Consider the following 21,237-nt stretch of genomic DNA (forward strand, 5'->3'; position numbering starts at 1 on the left):
GGGTAAAAGACAGTAACACTAGACAATTTTATGGATATTATGTGTTTTAAACCACTCACTGTGTTGAGAGATTGCAAAAGATACAAACTTACCAGTGTTTTCTCTAGTGTGATACAGAAGATTTAATCTACTGATCATTCTAGTAAAAAGATGAAAACATGAGTTAAGACTGGCCATAATCATGATAGAATTCCAGTAGTTTGCTTGGTAACTAAGTATTTTTTAACACAAGATTAATATTTCAATACAGACTTTTAAAACGCATCTGCATGATATGGATAAAATGCATAAATAAAGAGGTTGTGCTAATGCTCTTTTGCACCACAGAAAGCTCAGAACTAATAGGGCATAACAACTTGCTTGCTGCCCTTTTGGCAGCTTCTGTGTTTTATTAATGTAAAAATAAACTTTTAGCACCTTCAACTTTCTTGTTTACGTGAGATTTATTAGCTAAAGGACAGCTGTTCGGTAAAAATGAGATTATATCTTTAACAAAATCACACTGATTTTATTCTCTGAGAAAAGAATCATCATGGTGGTGTCATAAATTGTCCTTAAGAGAAAAAAAAGGCACAATTGTGCTAGTTGAATCCATGTTTTTTTAAATGCCTGTATATGTTTTGATCTATGAGGTCATCTGCCAACAAGTAAATGAAACTTGGGGTATGTCAAAAATAAAACATATCAGTACAGTCTGTAATTTCTGCACTCAAATACTGGAGTACCTCCAACACTGATGATGAAGCTCCTTCAGCTTCACGTGTGTATATCAGAACTATACAGGGAATCTGGATAGCACAAGTGAAGGACTCTCAGTGTTGCAAGAACGCAGATTTGGAAAGGTTTAATAGCACTTCACTTGCAAATAATTCTTCTTGCTATTACACAGATAATCTCATGTCAAATTTTAAGTAACATCTGGAGCTATGCATAGATAACATTTAAACAGGAGACTCGTATTTTTGCTCAGTAAATGAATCGGTTAAATGCCACTTTAACAACAAAGCCCACAAGGACTGTTTGCCTTTCTCTTTCATTTAGCCATAAGGTAACTGTTGCTGCATGCTTTTCTTAATGTCACTGTCTCTCCTTTTTTTAGAGTTTCTTTGAAGGACAGTCTGCACCATGGGATTCAGCTAAGAAAGATGAGAACAGAATGAAAAATAGATATGGGAATATCATTGCATGTGAGTGTTGACAACATAATTGTGCACTTTGTTAACTTCCCTTCAGAACTGGATAAGAATGACCACCAGCCTTGTGCTCACATCAGACTTATGTTCCTTTTCCCTGATTAAGAAGATAAAAATGAGGGAAAACGTTACTTTTTTTTTCTTTGAGAAAACTGTCAAATTTAATGCATTTTCTCCACTGCCCTTCTGTATACCTTCCACCCTGTGATCAGCATTTGGCTAATAGAGAATGACACCTTTAACCAGTACTCAGCTCTAACAGGTCCCAGACTGCTCCTGTCAGCTTAGCACAAGACTACCCATGACCACATCATCACCTTGGTATTAGAGTCTGGATATTTTAGGAGCAGACAATACTGGTGCTTGAGTGTTCCACAATAACAGAGTCAACTATTCTGCCTTATGCTAGACAGTCTCTAAGGAAAAAAGGTAACCCTTAATGTTTTACTTAAACATGCTAGGCTTAATGAGGATTAGACATACTAATAATCAAATAACTTGAGGAGATGATAACATGCTTTGGTGAGTGACCCCTAAATCTTGCATCATGACTTCCAAAGCATTGTGACTAGAGATGTTGCACATGAACGTGGAGGCAGGAAATATATCAAGTTTAGTAAAATTGTATTATTTTACACACTGCTCTTGTTGCACTTAAAGGTGAGTTCTCAGTGTGTATGTAGGAGATGATCCCTTCCCTGTTTTTTCACTTTAAAATCTGAATTTAAGATGTGGAGTGCATGTGTTTTTAACAGCCAGCCAGATAACCATGAGCAGGTATAAGCAGAGAAATAAGCAGCCATCACCTTGATTTGTAAGCATGAAAATGAAGGTACATGGGGCGGCAGAGAAAAATAAGCCATGCTGATTGAACATTTGGAGGACCTGTGGAAGGAGTGTGTAGTGCATATTTGCACTGACTTCAGCACCTATCCTAAGTGCATGTCCAGGCACATACCTGCCTCGATTTCCTCATCAGTGGACCACATGGACTTGAGAGAGAGAAGGACAGGTCTTCTTGAGAAATGGTTCTGAAATAGAACCCATTTGAATGCTTCTGAATCACCACCTCAGCAGGTCCTCTCTGCAGAGCATGTGTAATGGGTCTGGAGAGAACAGCTCCCAACTTAGTGACCTACAGTAGGCGATGAGAATAGGGCCCAGCTGGGCAGAGACTGTCCGCAAGGAGAAAACAGCTCTGTAGTTTGCTGCAGAATGAGAGCCCACAGGAAATACACATTGAGGCAAAGGCAAATTAAGCAAGAGAAATGATTTGCCACATGGTTTTGAGTGGACACAATAGTATTGCTATGTATTTTGATGTACACAATGCTATATACTGAAAAAGGAAATTAAATCTTCTAGAGAAATGTGATTATTGTGATGGGCTGGCACATATGCAAAAGCAGATAAGTTAGCTAGATACGGTTTTGCTTGTTTCCCTCCAAGCAATATTTAATGTGGAACAAACTTGTTATTTTGTGAGGATGTAGCAATACATTATATGATTAACAGCTAATAATTTGAGTAAAAATATCAAAATCAAAAATAAGAAATACAAAGCAGTTTTGTGCTTATCCTTGCTTTGTGAATTTTTTTTCCAGTCCAAACCTATTACAATAGGCCTTCTCTTGTAGCCAGGTTTAGTGTGTCACTCCCCTCTTATCATGTCATGTTGGACATTGTCTTACACTTTGACACCCTTTGGTTGAAGAAAACCAGAAAACTGCTAGTGCTTTATGTTTGAGGTAATCAAGTGATGAATAGCCAAGGGAGAACACATAAAAGATATTAGATACACAAATCAATGACAATTACAAGTGATGCTGAAGGCTTTCTAAGAGACCAAGTATAACTCAGGACATTTAGAGCTCAATTTACTTGAAATGTCCTCAGTATTTAGCAGAGGGAGAGAGCTGGATGGAGTTTTTATCAATAACACTTCCTGTTTATGTGGCTGTGAAAATGAAGACAACTCAAGTTAAAATTAAGATCTACTAGAATTAAAGACAGTATCTTAAAAGCTGAAACTGCCCACAAGAACTATCGTTCTATTTGTTGTTTGTTGTTGTTAAGTACATGTGTGCAGATAGGGTAGTTAACTTTTTAATTATTTTATGTGTTTTTCTCCTGGATAAATGATTGCATTTCTCAGAGTCTGAGGGTACAGTTTGAATGGTCTACTTTTGAAAATTTGTCCTAGATAATTGTATAAAGTATATGCTTTAGCTTAAAAGCACTTTAATAAATTGCCCTTTTATGCTATGTTCAGACACTTTAAAATACAGTGGCACAGATGCCACTGACTATAGGTACATGATTATAATGAAATGTATATTTTTATGCAAAACATATTTTTTTTCCATCCATTTACCCTCTTTGTTTTAATTTTTCCCAGGATACTACTGTTATAATATTGCTCATAGTCATTATTGTTCTTGTAGGGAACTAAAACAATAGCACCAAGCATCTAGCATTGCAGGAGCTTGTCAAAATTGCAATATGCTTTATGTTATCCAAGTGATGTGCATTTAATTGGCTACAAGTGTGCCCTACCCAGTGTATGACAGTGGCTACAAAAAGTTGAATCATGATCACAGTCCAGTACCAACAGAAAACGTGTTCTTTCTTTACTGAACAAAAAAACCTTCATGGTTTCTCATTACAAACTAAACCCAGCACGAACCTGCTAAATGAATCTTTCATCACCTAAGAAAATTTATGTTTCTGACATAACTGTGGGGTTAGGCATGGATTTTGGTAAAATTTATTCATTTTTCCTCATGAAAGATCTTGAGGGAATGGGAGGGGTTCTGTATTTATTTTTACCTAACTCAATATTGACTAAACAAGAAGAGAGTATTGATCACAGCTTTTAAAAGCAGCTAAAGATTTTAGGTGAGACATTTATAAAAGGTTTGATTTGCAGAGAATTGGGAGTGCACATCCCAAGAAAGGGTCATTGGCTAGGCATGCTAATCAACCAGGTGCTCAAGGGGCTTGTTAAAGATCACAGTCTGCAGGCTGGCATATACATGTTCTAGGTAACACGAGGTGAGAGAGAATAAAATGCTTACATTCATTATCTACTACCATATTCTACAAAGGCAAATTTATTCTAAGATAAACAATTTTAAAAGCTTAAGTAATCAGTGGAAAGTTAAATTAGATCTCTTAATGGAAGGGTATCAAAATAACAATGAGATGGAAAAAAGAGTATTTTAAAGCAACAGAAATTGTCAAGAGAAACTGAAGTATAAAGGAAAAAAATACCTTAAAAATATAGACAGTTAACCTAGAGACTATTTAAGAATCAACACATGTGTTGAAGAATATGGCTTGTGTACCTCTTAGTTTTAAATCTGCTTGGCATAAGCACAGCCCAGACACAGTAACATTTCTTTGTGTTGACATAAGTATTTTTTTCAATTTAACAAGTGTTGCCATGCAGTAAGGAGTTAACTTAAGTTCTCAAAGCAATAAAAAAGGGAGTCACTCCAGTTCCACTGCAAATAAATGGGTATTGGACAGTTCATTACCCCCAGAATTCCCAGAAACTTAGCTGAGAATGCAGTGCTAAAAAAGATTCACAGAAGAAAAAAGGGAAAGAGATGATATGAAGATATAGATATGAAGTAACTTATTTATTTTGCTTAATCCAAAACAAGAGTTACTGCAAGAGAAGTAACAAAATAATGGAAATGTAAAGAAAAGATACTGCATATTATTCAATTGCATAGATCAGTCAAATAACAGGAAGTTACATTTTAAAGATGTTTCTTAGAGGGAAATCTAAGCTTATTTTGTCCAATATGGGACTCATTTCTAGTCCAGTGATCAAACAGGGCTTCAGTTACCTAAATATAGACACATGGTGCCATTTCAGGTGACCTGGGACATCCGTGCAAGGCCAATAAATGTGGCACAGTACGTAAGAGAGACATGTTATTCCAGAGTGGCAGCTGAAAGCTAGGCAGTATATCCTGCTTGCTACATAAAGTGCCATGAGATGTTTTGTGCTTAGACAACTGAACCCTGCCCTCTCTAATTCAAGGAATGCAAAAGTGTAGATCTTTACTAGCCTGAGTTTTCCTGATGAGAATGCCTATGAGGCAATGATGTGGGAAATCATAAAAATATGGATGAAGATATGCCATGAGTCCAAGCAAGCTTGACTTCTGAGTCTGCTGACTTTAGCAGAAGTTAAATCAGGTCCCAAAACAGTAAAAGCAGCAGCCATGGCTGGAGCTGAGAAAGTTCCTTAGTATCTTTCTTGAGTGAGATGGATTTTTAATATTAAGGTCCTGTGAGCCGAACGTCTGTTCTGAAGAAACCGATAAATAGCTTAATTAAGCATAGAATAGCAAAGCACTTGGATAAGCATAGCTTGGTAGAGTCAGACAAGCAGGGGTTACATATGGAAAGTCACAGCTCTATAAATTTTTATTCTTGGAAAAGTGAGTAAAGAGGCTGAAAAGGCTGACCTGATTAACATAACTGATTCAAATATTCAAGCATGTTTGAAAACCTCATTCTTGATGACTGTTGAGTGAAATTATTCCAAGAAAACAGCAATGTAAGGCCTGTGGAACCTGAAGATGGAATTCTAATTCATTCTGATGTACTATGTTTGGGGTTGTAGCATGCCCTTTCTCTCTCCCAAGGGAATCCTGAGGAAATAAATGAGGCTCTAAAATTTCTATTTCCTAAGACTTGGAGCATAAGAGGAAGAGATAAAGAATTTACCTTGACCAGTTTCTCTCTTGACTTGTCATTCTAAAACAATGCTATTTTAAGAAGCACTTGCCCTGTTCCTCCTCCACCGTAATGTAGGCCAAAATTATGCTACTTATAATGAAGTTAGGTTTTTAAGCTGTTTCATATTCTTTCATTTATTAATCTTTTAGGAATTTTAAAGCTTCAGAAATAGCTGTTCAGAGCATGGGTGGCAAATTTGGGGTGTTTTAATGATTATTTACATTTACAACCAAATAATGACTGTCATGAAGGTCTGTCATCAGCTGCAAGTAATACTAGCTCAGCAGGCAGGCAGCAAAACAATAATACATAGGTACCTAATTAGCAAGAGTACCTCATAAACAGAGCAGCAGTAAAGTGTCTGCTTACCATCTCTCCATCCTTGAGATCCTACCCTCAAATTGTTTTGTCTACAACTTGTGCAGCATTCTGAAAAGAACATTGTTTGTAGTTGCTTTTGAACTAAGAGAGTCAAGAGGAGCTTACAAAGTCTCCGAGGAGAAGGAGCCCTGTCAGCCTACAGATATTCTTGTGCAGGGTGGGAACTAGCCTCTAGCAGTGTTGCTGTATCATAGAGAAGAAGAGGCAGCTGTCATGAGATGAATTCACGCCACAGTGTTTTGGATTGGAATTTAGAAAATGGAGTTGGAAGTGCTTTCACAGTGCTTGAGCAGATACAGATGACCACAGTGGAGCAAAATTCAGTGGCAAAGCCATTGTCTTTACTGCTTGGGTTTTGCCATTACTTTGTTTTGCTTTTTCTCTTACTAAAAGGATAATGAGATTCTTCCAAAAACTCTGAGGTGACAGTATGTCTTGAATGGCTTCAGCTTCTTCTGAGTACTGGCAGAAGCATTTCCAAATGAATAAGCATTTTTGACAACTTAATGTTATTTTATTGACAAAAGCAGTGGCAGTCAAGGCAAAAATCATAAAGGTAATGGGTTTCACATTATAAGATTTAAGGAATTTATACTGAAAAACAGAGTGGATTTGGAAAGCCTGTGAATGACTGAAATGAGAATTAAATATAGATACAGTTTTCATGTCCAACAAAATAAGCATGAACTTGTAATTGCTAAGGTTTTTGTTTGGCTATAAAGGAATATTTTGATTAAGCCTGTGTTACTGAATATGTTTTTAATTACTTTTTTTTCCTCTCCATTGTTCCCTTTTCAGATGATCATTCTCGAGTGAGATTGCAGCCTATTGAAGGAGAAACAAGTTCCGATTACATCAATGGGAATTATATCGATGTGCGTATCCTGATGTAGTCAACGAGCTTAATGCTATTCTCAGTCAAAGAGGGAGCTCTTATTATTTTCACATTATTCATGATTTGTAGTAGATACCACAACTAATAACAGCTGCTAACATTGTTTAGCACTGGAGAGTGCTATCTTTGGAAGCTAGGTGTTCACTAAAGGAAGAAAAAAGCCTCAAAGGTTTGTCAATCAGTAAATTAAATGAGTCATTTCCTCCAACTGCCACTAGACTGAAACCTTGCCAGGAACACTGTATGGCTACTTCTCCTGCTGGTGCTTATATGGGCTAGCAAAATGTTATTTTCACTTTCTGTCAACAGCTTGGCATCATTCCACATTTAAAAGAAAGCTGTTTGCATATTAATGTGACAAAACTCCGTAATGCCTAATGCAGAGATTTGCAGTCTCTTGTCATCTCTGCACTTTTAAGTCGCCTTCAAAGTATATTCTGCAGCTGTTAACCAGTATTTCTAATGCAAGCAAGACATTTCATTAAATATGTAGGCTGTTTAATTATTGAAAGTGGCTTCTTTGTTCATTCTGCATCATGTTAACTTAATGTTTTACATTAGAATAAATTCTTTAAGAGACAAGGTGTTTTTGGTTGAAAGAATGAGCTCAAAAGTAGAATTGAAAATCATTAAAAAGCCAATATTATTTATCTAAAGCCAGAAGTCTGTGGATAGCAAAGTTAGTAGGTTTGCTGTTCACATGGAGTGCTGGATGTTAGGCTAAATAAAACAAGTATTACTTCATAGGAAACTGTGCCTGCTAAAGATTCCTTGTTCAGTCGTTACGTCTTTGAAAAACGGTGTCAGATTTTGCAGTTCAAATTTAATTACTAGTATGAAACAGGAATGTAAGAGATGTTTTTTCTCAGAATGTGGAGGAACTAAAGCTGTACAAGTACTTCAAGCTGTACAAGTTGCAATAATATGGAGTCTGAGGGAACTTTCTGAAGTTATCTCTTCTTACTGATGTTTATAAGAATATTCAAGGATCATTAAACTAACCTCAGATTTCTGCTTAGTCCCTTGCTGTTTGAAAGAATAGCACAGTCACCAAGCAGTGAAGGCACATACACAAATATATTTAGTTAGACACCACACTAATCTCTCAAGGTAATAATCTATTATGAAAGGTGAGTTCACACTGGGACTTAGATTTGAATTCACTTTCACATTTACTCCAATGTTCAGGATTGTTCTCATTTTAGGCTAGCAGTATGTTCTTGTATCACATTTGGATCTTATTCTAAAATATTATGAGATATGAAAAATAAAGATTCAGATCATACAGTCTCATATAAAATGCTGATAGATATCTGCACAGAAACCTTTTTTTGCTTTTGCAAAAAAGTTACTTTATGTAGTACTTTATGGACTTTATGTACTTCATGGAGTACAAAAGGATGGAGAGAATATGGCCCTAGAAGAAACAATGCCTGAGAACAAAAAAAGTCTTCTCCTCATCCTCAGCAGATGGCTTCATTGCAAAGGCTGGAGGATTGCAGGCATCCTCCAAAGACAACTCTGCCACAAAACACAGCATGTTTGTTTATTATTTTGCTAGTCAGATTTCTGTTGGAAACACTGTTTTTTCTACTACAGAAACAGCTTTAATTTTGCTCTTGCATGCAGTTATTACTAGAGTTGTCATGCTGTCAGTATAACATGTTAATAAGGGAATGACATAATCATAGACACAATGGTTATGATGTATTTCTTCCTGTACTTTTTTTCACTGGGAAATGGAAGTGCTTGATCCCACTAAGGCAGTAAGGATTAGGTAACCAATAGCAGGGAAAAAAAGCCCATTCTGGAGCTCCCTGAACACTTCTCAGTTCAGAGACTTCCAAATTTTGCTTCAATGTCATATAAAGAAAACTTCTGTAATTCATGTTATTCTTTCTGTAATATTCAAAGTATCTTCAGTTGTTTTGATTCTTTCCCACCTCATATCACTGCATTTCCCCTTGCTCTTTCACAAAGAAATTGCAACGGCATACATGCTACAGCCTTAAGTTCTTCCTGCTGATCACTGACAATGCATCATAACCATTATTCAAATATTAAGATTCCTACAACTGGATTGATCAGCATACTGGTGCATGATCTGAACATTTGGTGACACTCCCATCACATCAGAAATTCAAATACTATAAAAATTCTGTGATTACATTTTGGCAACCTGTTCCATGTTGCAAAGAATGCATAGAGTATTGGTTTTTATTGCTGGGCCAACTTGTGATTAAGCCGCTCATGTCATCAGAGTTGTATTATGTTCTTCTTGAAAAAGTGTGATCATACCAAATGATTTAATCAAAGAACTTACCCTCCTTTTTACTGTTGAGAAATAAAACATAAACAAATCACCATGGGCCTCCTGACTTCCCCAGGCTGACTTTTTTTAGCTGTTAAAAAAGGGATAGGTTTTGCAGTCAACAGCAATAGGTGAAGGTATATCTCAGACTCCATGAGTACCTTATGCCATTTACTGCAAGAGCTAGAGAGGATTTCATGCTGTTCATTTTCAGCAGAGCCAACAAGGGACTGAAGGAACATATTATTTCTGGCCCCTAATGTAAAGGCTGCAACTTAAGTATTTTACAGAAAACACACTTGCTTTTGTTTCCCTTCTCACTTACCCCTCCCCAGCTGAAAAGAACTTTGGCATCTAATGCATTATTTGTACTGTTGTGACATTTACTGAATACTATCCTAAATGAAGTTTCACTCATAGGAACATAGCCAAGGTGCAAATTGCTGATTTTTTTTTTCCTTTCAATTTACTCTAGGGTTATCATAGACCAAATCACTACATTGCTACACAAGGTAAGTTTATCACCCTTTCCTTCCAGTTATGTGAGGCTAAAAGGTTTTGGTACTTGGATTGCAGTTTATTCTCTCTAACATGCATTCTTGCCACAGTCAGTATCCAGGGTAGAGTTGGCTCAATCACTTAGGTAGAAGTGAGGAAACTGAATTATTACTGAATTTCCAGGTATTTCAAGTAAGCTGTCCTTTACATTTGTGTTAAAATTGGTTTTAAGTAAAAAAGAAAAATGCATCCTTTTTCAAAGAAGTTACTCAGCATTATGTTACTCATGAAAAAAGAAATGAGTCATGGTAGAAATGTTTTGTAGCTTTTCGCAGCAGTGTCATGAAAATGCATGTTCTCTTAACTGTTCAGTGATAACTGGGTTCCAGGTCCTTAAAATACAGAACTCTTCAGCTAGCAAGTTTTGGTAGAGGACCAAAAGACACTTAGGCACAGGCAGGAGGATTCGGCATAGGGTTCTAAAGAGACAGTTTTACAGGCCATCATTTAGAAGCTTGCTCAGGAAAAAGAACCTATTCTTTTATCAACACACAAATTAATTTTCAATTTGTACTTGTCTTCAAAGACATAATTTGTGCGTTCTGATGCAGTCCTTATTTATTATTTTGGTCAAGTTCAGAGCTGGAACAAATGGAAAGAATGAGTCTTCTGTGACTACTTAAGTCACAATATTGAACAATATGCCAATCTCCTGCCAATGCTTGGATAGCATGTGTAAAAATTTGATTTCTCCTCCACTGCTTGGAGGGAATCTTTTTTGTAATAGGTAGACTCTGACAGAGCTTCCTGCATTTGAAAGCTGAAAAAGCTGAGCTCCATCCACAGATGTTATTTCAACCTTTTAAGGGACTCAGCTGGAGTACTGAGCATAATATGCTTAGAATAGTCTTAACATGCGTTGGATTTAGATGTCACATACTTTTAATGTTTTTTTATCAAAGCAAATAAAATGCTGACCATGTCAAATAAGGCATTTTGCTGTGATTTAAGTTGTTTCTTAAATGCCCCAGAGTCTGCTGCCTCCCACTTAAACCAGTGGGAGGTTTCGTATCTCTACCTTGCTGTACCTCAGCTCTCCACAGTGTCAAATGTGGTGCTGCTTCATGTCAGATGACAGTGGGGCAGGACACAGATGTTATTTCCAGAACCACTTCACTAGTGTCAACATTACATTTTTAGACCAGAGTTTCATACTTTCAGAATTGGTGGTCTTAGAATCTGAGCCATGTAAATGTGCTTCCTCTTCCACTTCTGCTACCCATCCACCATGTTTCTTAGTCCACAGTCTCTACAGACAACCCAGTGTCATTGTTTTCAGCCAGATGGGAAGACAGGAACAAAAATGCAGAATCTGATTTATTCCTTTTGGACTTTTACACCCTCCTCTTAAAAAAAGAAATTGTTTGTTCAATTTAACATTTACCTAGTGGTGTTTTTCACTTTTAGTTGAAACCTAAAATAAAAAGATAAACAGTGGGCCTTTAACTTGTAGTTTTCAATAAGTTTTCATCAGGAAGTACACCAGAAGATCTGCCAGATATATTTCTCATAGGCCCCTATCTAAAGCAAGTTTAAGTACTCTTTTATCACAATGTTTATTATAATTTATCATAATTTTTATCACAATCATCATAATACTTGAATAGGAAATACCAAGCTTAAAGTTTTGTACTTTCAGGTCCTAAAACCAAGTACATACTTACGTATGAATAATGTGCTGAAGGTCTGTTTTCCAGATCCACCAGCAAGTCCCAACAGTTTCTTTGCCATGTTTTTTTCCTTGTATGGTGTCAAGAAGTACTTAGTCAAGAAGGAGAATAACAGTAGAAACTAATGTTCTTCCAAGATGTAAAAGATACATGACTGTTGCAGCTATCAGTTTTGGGGTGGGTCACATCAATGTCTTCTGTGTATCTGCAGCTAAGTGCACATGGGGATGCCTAACCCCTCCCTCCAATGGTGTAGTGAATAGGAAACAGATTCTCTGAAGAATATAAAATTAATTTAAAAGTAAGCATACAATTTACAACAAGCTCAGAATTATCTGGCTGTGATGTTTTTTGTGGTTTACATCTTTAACATTTTACTTTTTAGGGCCAGTTGGAAAGTAGGTTCATACCTCTAGTTTGTAGGAATGAAGAACACTGATCTCCAAAGTTTGTGTATTCTATCTGGTTCTGTCTGTGGCCTGATGAAGAATCACGAGCAACTTTCTTTTTCTTCCTCTCTCTCAGCTTTCCTATCATCAGAATAGGGTTAAAAATACTCTTCTGTTTTTTATGGTTCTCTGCAACATCCTGATAGATGCAGTTTCTTAAAGACTAGTTAGCGTTACTCTCCAGTATCCCAGCTTCCTGACAAAGCACACTTCCAGTAAAATGTAGTCTCCATCTTTTGCAAAGGTGGTAAAGTAACTGGGAATAATCTCCAGAACTTCTTTAGGACTCTATATTATATAAACTGTGAAAGAAACACATTTGTTTCACATCAGACTATGCCTCCATATGTTCTAGTGGTCACAGCACCAAGCTTGCCAGAATTCAAGAAGCATTTGGGCAGTCCTTTCAGGTGCATGGTGGGATTCTTGGACTGGTGTATGCAGGGCCAGGAGTTGGACTTGATGATCCTTGTGGGTCCCAGGATATTCTATGATTCTATTCTATGTCAGCCTTACTAAGAATCATGTCATGTGCCACAGCTTGCCCTGTGCCCAGTGATGTTCATGCTCCGTTTTAGAACACACTTTGATTAGGTATGTACCAACACATCAAGGCAGCACAACAGTTAAGCTGCATGTTTAATTCCCTTGATTCCTACTTTTCATCAGTCTTTAAATAACTTTTTCCATTCTCCTTTTTCTCCTCCACAGCAGCTTTCACAGGTGCACATGCCTATTGTTCTTTGAAGGAAAATATCATTATGTGAGTCAGTTTTAAATCTCTGAGGAGTTAGAATGATTGATATTTAATTTTCCTATGTTCTTAAGCTGCATTCAACATATCAAGTGTTAATGAGCAAATATAATTGTTTGAAGTGAAGAAGTGGCAAATTTAATCAGTTTGTAATAGAGTACCAATCTGCTTTTAACAGAGCTGGGAGTTGCCTAATCACCTGTTTATTGAAGTGTTACTGTCTTCCATACTAACCAGAGTCTGACATGCAGACTGGTAGCTTTCCACCTTGGCATTCATAGTATCCTGCTGCTACTTTGAATTAGGGGTGGAAATGTTTTTTAAAATAATTTTTTAATGGAGGCTTTCTCAACTAAAAAACAAAAAATATTTTACTTCAGCTTTTAAGAGTAATGCATTCAGAGTGTGCAATTTCAATTACTAAATTAATATCAATTTTCCTTTATGTGATAAGGATAATGTGAGTGGTAGACTGAATTTACAGCTAATAAAGACTTTTGGTGATCTGCTGTAATTGACATCAACAGATGGGATCCGCACCTGAGTCACCATGATTAAAAAGAATCCCTTGTCAAAAGCCAGTATATTGGGTCATGCAGAACCAACCAGCTGGTGCAATTTAAAACTTGTTATTTTGCTTTATATATCCCTTGTTCCCATGGATATAATTCTTTTTATAGGAGAATATTGAGCTGTATGATCTGTTCAATTTACTGGCAGCTAAGGGTTATTTTTTTTGCAGGAGTTAAGTAATCAATGAATTTTAACCTGGTCCTTCTGTAAGAGCATTAGGTTGAATATCTGTAGAGTGCTTATCCTCACACACAGTGCTGGATGTTCTGACTGCTGTATGATTTCTGATCTAGCATGTCTCATCTTGATTACTGAGCAGGAAAAAAATAATTTGGTTTGTATTTATTCATTCTGTGTCTCCTGAAGCTCAGGTAGTTTACTGAGCTATGTTGTAGCTTCTTTTAGTGAGTCTCTATCATGGATTTTGGATGTTTCCTCTTCCACAGCACCAGCAGCTGTAAATGATGAGTGACAAATGAATGTTAACACAGTTCTATAGCATCACTCATGGCCATTTCCACCAGGGCTGGTTTTCAGGCAGGTCAGTCATGTGTGAAACAGCAGATAACTCACAGGCAGGCTGCATGTCTTCATATATAAAGTATGTTCTTTTGTGCATCTCAGACTTTTGAATGCTCCCCACAGTTCAGATTGTCTCTGCTTGCTGCAGCATGCAGAACAGCCGGATCTGAGATATTTTGTGGAAATACTTCAGAGCATATTTTAATGACTGTAAAAAGTTACTCTTGAAAATAAAATTATTTTAGATACAATGGTGCAGTGTAGCCTTTCAACCTCTTTTTTTACTTTGTGTCCAGTTGTAAAGCAGATGCAAAATTGCTTTCTGATATGCTTATTATGGAGACAGACATCAAGTCAAGTTTCAATCAGGAGGAGTTTTTTTTTAGGTATAAGTTAGAAACTTTTGAAAATAAATATTTAAAAGGAAAATGTTTACAGTCTTCACTACCAACAGCATAAACTTGCCTCTCTAATAACCCCTTTCATATTCCTTCTCTTTTCTGCAAAATACTTGTCTTTCTTCCACGCACAACTCTGTGCTGTGTGAACATTTTAATAAGGGTTTTCAGAAACAAAAACACGTTTTCTTTCAAACTGAAACTTCCCTTTTAGGCATCTGAAGCAGAAATAGTGCATTGAATAACAATATTCTTAACTTCCTTGGCATGTTTTTTTGTTTTTATGTCACAACTACAGCAGTGTGGAAGCTCCATACTTCTCTTTTCAAAGAAACTTTTGCTTCTATGGTTTTAGTCTCCAGATGAATATTACCATGTGGAATTACTTCAGGGAGAATTGAATAACAGCAAGGCAAAAGAGTTGTCCACAGTTTCTCAGTTTCATAGATGCTGTTATTCTTTGCAGGATGTAGGACTGAAAACAGCCAGGCTGTTTTCCTAATATATATGCAAAGTGATCGAATTCTGTGTACCGGTGTTAATCTTGAAGATTCAGCTGTGTTTGATGCTGTTCTTTACTTTTTAATATTCAAAATATTAAAAAGATGGTTGAAGCTATCTGTCTTCAGTCAGAGAGATGAGCCCATTCTAAGCCCTCCTTTGAAAAGGTGAGGCTTTATAGAACCAAGTTCTCCTATTTTGCGATAGCAGTGACAGATGACAAAGAAGTTACTTTTTACCCCTGCCTAGACATGTACAGAAGTAATAGACCCTTTACATGTGAAAGTGACATCTACAGGTTATATTGTGAAGCCATATGGTAAATTCACCTTAGCTCACTTGCTACCATTACCCACCAAAGACTTGTGATCATATTTATGTTTGAGTATCTGTTAAAAATCAGTATTTTGCTGGTGTTGAGGACAAAAAGAAACAGTGTGTACTAAAAACTAGTAGTCATCAAAGTCAATGCTTTTTACAAGTTACCACTTCATGGTAAATAAGAATACCAGAGTTTCTCTCTGCCTCTTCATTTTAATGGAAGGGTTTAATGATAAGTCTCAGAACATCTGTCTTTCACCATTTTCATGATTTCTGTATTTTTCTGTCTTTGTCGTAATCAGCTGTGTGGTAGTTTTGCTTGTGCAGGGAATGAGAGACCCCATTCAGGTGGAAGGCTGTAAATGCAGAGCTAACATGGTTTTCTGATACAAAGTTGACTTAGGCTTCCTTGCAGTGTTTGATTTCCCTGGATCTTTGTGTACAGATGTGCAAGTGAAACAGGAGCAGTCTTAGAAAACTGCTGATAGGTTCACTTCTAGGTGAAAGCACTTGGATTTTTCACATATATGGCTACATTTTGTATGTAGTACATGCCCACCTTCCATGTACCTTTGGAAATTCTCTGAAAGTACAAACAAGTCCTAGATATTATATAAATAAGTATTTATTTAGTATTTATTTGCCAATATAAATTCCAAAATCCCATGCAGGCTGTTCTTTCCCTTGTCTGTCAATGTGGCTTGTGAACCAAGTTTGTGAAAATCATGATTTTTCTGTAGTCCATTGTCAAAGCCACAGAGGAAGAAAAAAAATTCTTGCTATCCTTTTCCCCACATAGACTGAGCTGCAGTAAATCAGACTAAAGGACTTCAAAGCATATATAGATCTCTGTCTCAAAGACAAGATCATGGTTTGATTTCTGTGTTACGAAAATCAGACTAGAAAAGTTACAATAGATCTCTGCATATCAGAATAAAGAAGTGAGAGAAATGAGAGTCTGCAGTAAATAATTAGAGGTAAATAAGGAAAAAGGAAATGTTTCTAGGTTGTAATGTAGAACATAGAAGATTGTGTGAAAAGTAATATACTTGTCCTCTTTAAAAATATGTAACTTAAAATATATTCTACAAATAGGGAAATTGTCATCTTTCTGAAACTCAAGAGCTGGGCACACCATCCTTGTGAACCAAACACTTTCAGAAAAGATTATAAAGGTGACCATGTATTAGTGTTGCTCAGACTACTAATTGCCTTTATTATGCTGTAGAATCTATTTTTTGTTCAAGGAAGATGTATGCAGCATCAGCTGTACAATTTCACCTGCATGTCTGTAATTTAGAGGAAGGCAAATTTTGAAAAGCTGATGTGTGATGAGGAGTTTTCCATCTTTGACAAAAAATCATTCATAAATTTGGCTTGATGGGGAGGGTATCTAGCACCCTTGAAAGAGACCTATTAACACACCTGTTAATCAGTGAAGCCTAGTGCCAAAGCAGAAAAGAGGTAGAGAAATGCAGTTTGTCAGAAAAATCACATATTGAAAGCATCTTTTTTCCTGTGAAGTTTATTTACCAGATGGTCTTCTTCAGCAGTCTGGAGAAAGCAAGCTTTTGGTCTTCTCATCTGCTAGATAAAAAAAAAAGGAGTGTAGCAAATTCACAAAACAGAATGTATTTTAGAAACAAATATATCAAGAAACAAGACTGTGTTTTTTGGGGGTTTTTTGCCAGTTTTGGGTGATTTGGGTTTTTCGGGGGGGTTGGGTTTTTTGTTTGTGTATTTTTTTGGTTGGTTGTTTTGTTTTGTTTTTTTGTTTCTGTCTCATGACCATATCCAAATCTTGGAAATCTGTTATCTTTTCTCTCTTATATTGATATATCATTTTTTGATATCACAAAATGATTTTGGTGGCAACTGAAAACGCTACATTGATATGGCCACCAAATGCACATACCAGTCTGGGTGATTTTGAAGCATAGCCTTTGAAAACAAGAAGAGATACAGGTTTATTGGATTAATTTCTTTCCCTATCCATCTGTGTTCTTGAATGCAGTTGCATATTCAGATGAAGACTGTAGAGATTCCCGCTGCTGCTTCTAAATCTCATTCTGTTGTAAGCATGTTCATGTATTGTGTCTATACCAAGCACAAATACACTTGGCATGTTAGAATAGCATTCCTTGTTTACAGTGTATATCAAATACTGCAGTCTCCCATAAAATATAATGAAAAACCAGAATTAAATCATTAAAATTCCCATTTCCTACTTGAAAATAACCAGGTGGACCCCCAAAAATAACAACAAATAATAGTGCTGAGTTTTTAGTTTTGCAGATTTGATTTTTAATCATAATTATCTTGACATTGAAAAGAAAAATATCCAATAGACATTTATTTTTTATGACTTTTGTACACAGCTTGATCTGACTAATAATTCTTTGATACTGACTATCTCTGTGAGGAAGAAATAAAAGTACAAATGTTCTCTACCCTTAAATATAAAAATATACTGTGAGTGATACATCTCACTCACGAGATATATAGCTTATCAGGACGATAAACTATGACAGAAGTTTTTTCTAGCATTTTTACTTATGCTTTAATGTAGACTAAATTATCTTGTTTGTTCATCTAGGTAAAGTGTTCATGTTAATGCACTTAAACTCCCAGTACAAGTTTAAAAAATACAGCATCTGAATATCCTACTCACATGCATGAGCAACATTCCTTCACAATAAGGTCCTTGGGGAAAAAGAAAAGAAACAAGTAGCCAAAATGAACTCATATTTTTGAGCTAGAGAATAGTGATGATTTTATTACAATCTGATGCTTATGATTGACTCAACATGGAAATAGAAAGTAGAAACGCAAAAGACTAATTAGGTTCTTTTGTCCATTCCCTAAGGAACCTTCTACTGAAGGGGATAAAATGATCTTAAACTTCTCATCCATCATCAAAATTGATTCTGCATTACAAGTTGATATGAAGAACCCAGTCCAAGAAGTCAATTACTTAAGATTTTTGTTTTGGAAATGTTAGATGCAGCATGTTTTTTTACAAAAAAAAAAAAAAATAAATCTGTATGTGTTTGTCTTTCCAAGCTCAGATGAGCTATTTAGAATGAGTGATTAATAGGTATTCATATTTCCATGATGCAAATCACGCTTATTGAGAAGAATGCACAAATTAGAAACAAAACATCTTTCTTAGTGGAAAACACTGATTCAGCAACTGGAACTTTCTGTTGGACTGCTTTCACAAAGACAGCTCAGGTTTGCACCATGGTCTCAAGCCTCCTGGAATAACCCTTCAGTCAGAGCTGTGACCTCAGGCAGAGGGCCAATACCTCTCATTGCTGTTCCATCTGAATGTGCTCATACTTGTATCTCAGGTTCCCAGATGGGTCACCTATCACTCTTCTAACATGCTTGACTGTAATAAAGCAATTAAAATATCTGTAGTACATAGATAGAAAGAAGGTCCATGAGTGAGACCTCTGGTGCCAGTACACTCTGGGAAAATACATCAAGGCCTCTAGTTACAATTACATTATTCAAAGCTTTTCCTGTTTCATAGAAGAAACTGAAGCACACTCTATGCAAGCCACTGTCTAGCAGTGCTGTCTTAAAAGCTGCAAGGTAAAGATTCAAGGCTATGGCATTATTCAGGTATCCCACAAAGCCCTCTCTAGGGAATTCCTAACCCCCGAGAATGCTACATGTAATTCAGAATTTGGAAGATACTGGATTTGCACAGTCTGAGAGAATGTTAATGAGAGGAACAGGCCATTTAACATCTCTACTGTAGGGCAAGCAAATTATATGAAAGAAAGGTTCTTTGGTTAGACTGGACAAACAACATTAAACTGCAAACTACACTGTTTTGATGATGTTTTGTTTTAGTTTAGTTTCCTGCAGTTAAGATCAGAAAAAGACACTTTCTTGAGTGGCATAAGGGTGCATACGTGGACAGTAGTACTATGTGCACCGCTTTTATTGCATTCAGCTTTGTCTCATCTCAGGCTGTTTAAATCTGGACAATTTCTGTTGCTGCCAGTTCCTCTGTTACCAGTCTGCAGTACTTCTGTGGGTAGTCAAAAGGTGTTGTGGAAATGTTCTATTTATTCTTTGGGAAACCATATGACATTTTCATTTTATTTTGTTCAAATAGAACAAACTGAGCTAGTATTGGAAATCTAGCCATGGAGAAATGTCAATCAATAAGTGTGTAACACTTTATTATATTGAAACTTAGCTGGCAGCATTAGCTGTAGTGGTATAAAAATGTCTTAAATAGCACCTGTCAAGAGTGCAGAAATAAAGTGTGGTCACAGCCTTTGAAAAACATTCAGCAATGACTTGTTTCTGAAAATGGTGGAAATACTAACATGGAGCAGGAGCAGGTATTCAGGAATGGTAGAAGCTGTCATGTTGTGGTTGCTGTGCATTTTACCAAGACTGTTCAGTTCATTCAAATCCTACCTTGCTTCTGTTGTCTTTCAAGGTGTGTTTGGCTTATGACTGTGAGAGGCATGAACATATTTTGTGTATTCATGGGCATTTCATACGTAATGCACTTCTGCTGCAATGGAGCTCCAGTCCCAGACTGGGATTTCTAGACAGTACCATAATGCAGACAAAATAATTGATATGGGCACTGTTCCAGCCCAGTTAGATCTGTATTAATAAAGAAAAGAAAATGCCATATGATATTCCAGAGAATAAATACCACATTCCTCCATCTGACTAGCCACAGAATCATTTCTGAAAAGGATGAGAGGAAATGCCAGCAGGAGAAATGATCCAGCTCTAGCCAACAGTTGATGTGTATGTGAATATACATACACTTAGAAAATAGGCATTTTCAAACTGATTATCTAGTTTTATGAAATGAGCAATTTTAAAGGAAAAAATCCCTAGAGTAATCAGTTTTATCATTGCTCAAAGGATGATATTTTTAAGTATCTCTATATTAAACTGGGAATTCAGAATGGAGGGGTTTTTTTATTTTAAATATCTGTGAAACACTTGCATTATTTCATGAAACAGTGGGACTCTGGCTCCCCACTACTGTACATTGTAAATAGCAATGTTTTTGTTTTCTTTTTATTTTTGGAAAGAGATGGAGAATTTACAAGTCAATCTTCTCCTATTCTTCTTCCTGTAAGAGGTCTAGCGCTGATTCCTTAAATATAGGAGTAGGTGGTATAGAAAGTCAGCCAAAGCACTGGTCAGTCTTGTGGGAGCTACACATAAAATTTCCACATGCTCCACAGTCACTTAGTAATCTAAGCCTTGTTGAAAGCTAATGAGACTTGAAAGCACTTTGAACATTTCATTTTGTGAAAGCCAATTTTCACATATAGCAGTGTGCAGGCAGCAGGGCTGGCTGACTGGCTAGCTCAAAGCAGGTAGGATTCAGTTTGTGCTTGAAAATCAGCCAATTACTATTCACTATGCTGTCCCTTGGCTGGTAATGAGAGAAAGCTGTGTTTTTCCAGAGCAAAGGATAGAGTAGAAAGGCTCTACATTGCCAGTAGCTGCTCTGGGCAGGATTTGTCCCAGTAAAGCATTTCAGCTTGCCACATAAGCAGCGTTTACTGGAAATGTCAGGCTAACAGGATTCAGTCAGATCTGTTTCTTATTGACAATCCATCTAAGTAAGTAAATAATGAAAAGCGCATTTTAAATTCATATCTCAGTTATTAACCCATTTGAGTATAGATTAGGTTACTTTCTGTGGAACAGTGTTGCTGCATACTGGTTTTTTGGAGGTAAGCATTATAAGATGGTATTGTTGCAAAAGGCCAAAAAAAGAAATGGCAAACTGGCTGCAACTCAGATATATCTGATATGCATGGTATGTTCTGGGTTAAAAGTGTGTTAGTGTTAGGAGAAAACAAAGAATTTTATTTGCTTGTGAATTAAGTTCTAGCAGAATTTTTGCTTACAAAATTGTATCTTTTCTCAGCTACGAGGTCATTACTGCCTC

General features: G+C 36.5%; 1 protein-coding gene across 23 annotated transcripts in view; it reads left to right on the top strand.

Annotated features, from left to right (window-relative positions):
• Nucleotides 1-21,237, top strand: part of PTPRM (protein tyrosine phosphatase receptor type M) — a 440,472-nt gene that overhangs the window by 377,104 nt on the left and 42,131 nt on the right. For all 23 annotated transcript variants that reach the window (XM_086892393.1, XM_086892399.1, XM_086892410.1 and 20 more), the window contains 3 exons: nucleotides 1,100-1,187; nucleotides 7,131-7,207; nucleotides 10,014-10,050. In XM_086892393.1, coding sequence (XP_086748519.1) covers nucleotides 1,100-1,187; nucleotides 7,131-7,207; nucleotides 10,014-10,050 — 202 coding nt within the window. The remainder of the gene's footprint in view (nucleotides 1-1,099; nucleotides 1,188-7,130; nucleotides 7,208-10,013; nucleotides 10,051-21,237) is intronic.

Source organism: Cyanistes caeruleus, chromosome 1, assembly GCF_971803275.1.
Source record: "Cyanistes caeruleus chromosome 1, bCyaCae1.hap1.1, whole genome shotgun sequence".
Taxonomy (NCBI): domain Eukaryota; kingdom Metazoa; phylum Chordata; class Aves; order Passeriformes; family Paridae; genus Cyanistes; species Cyanistes caeruleus.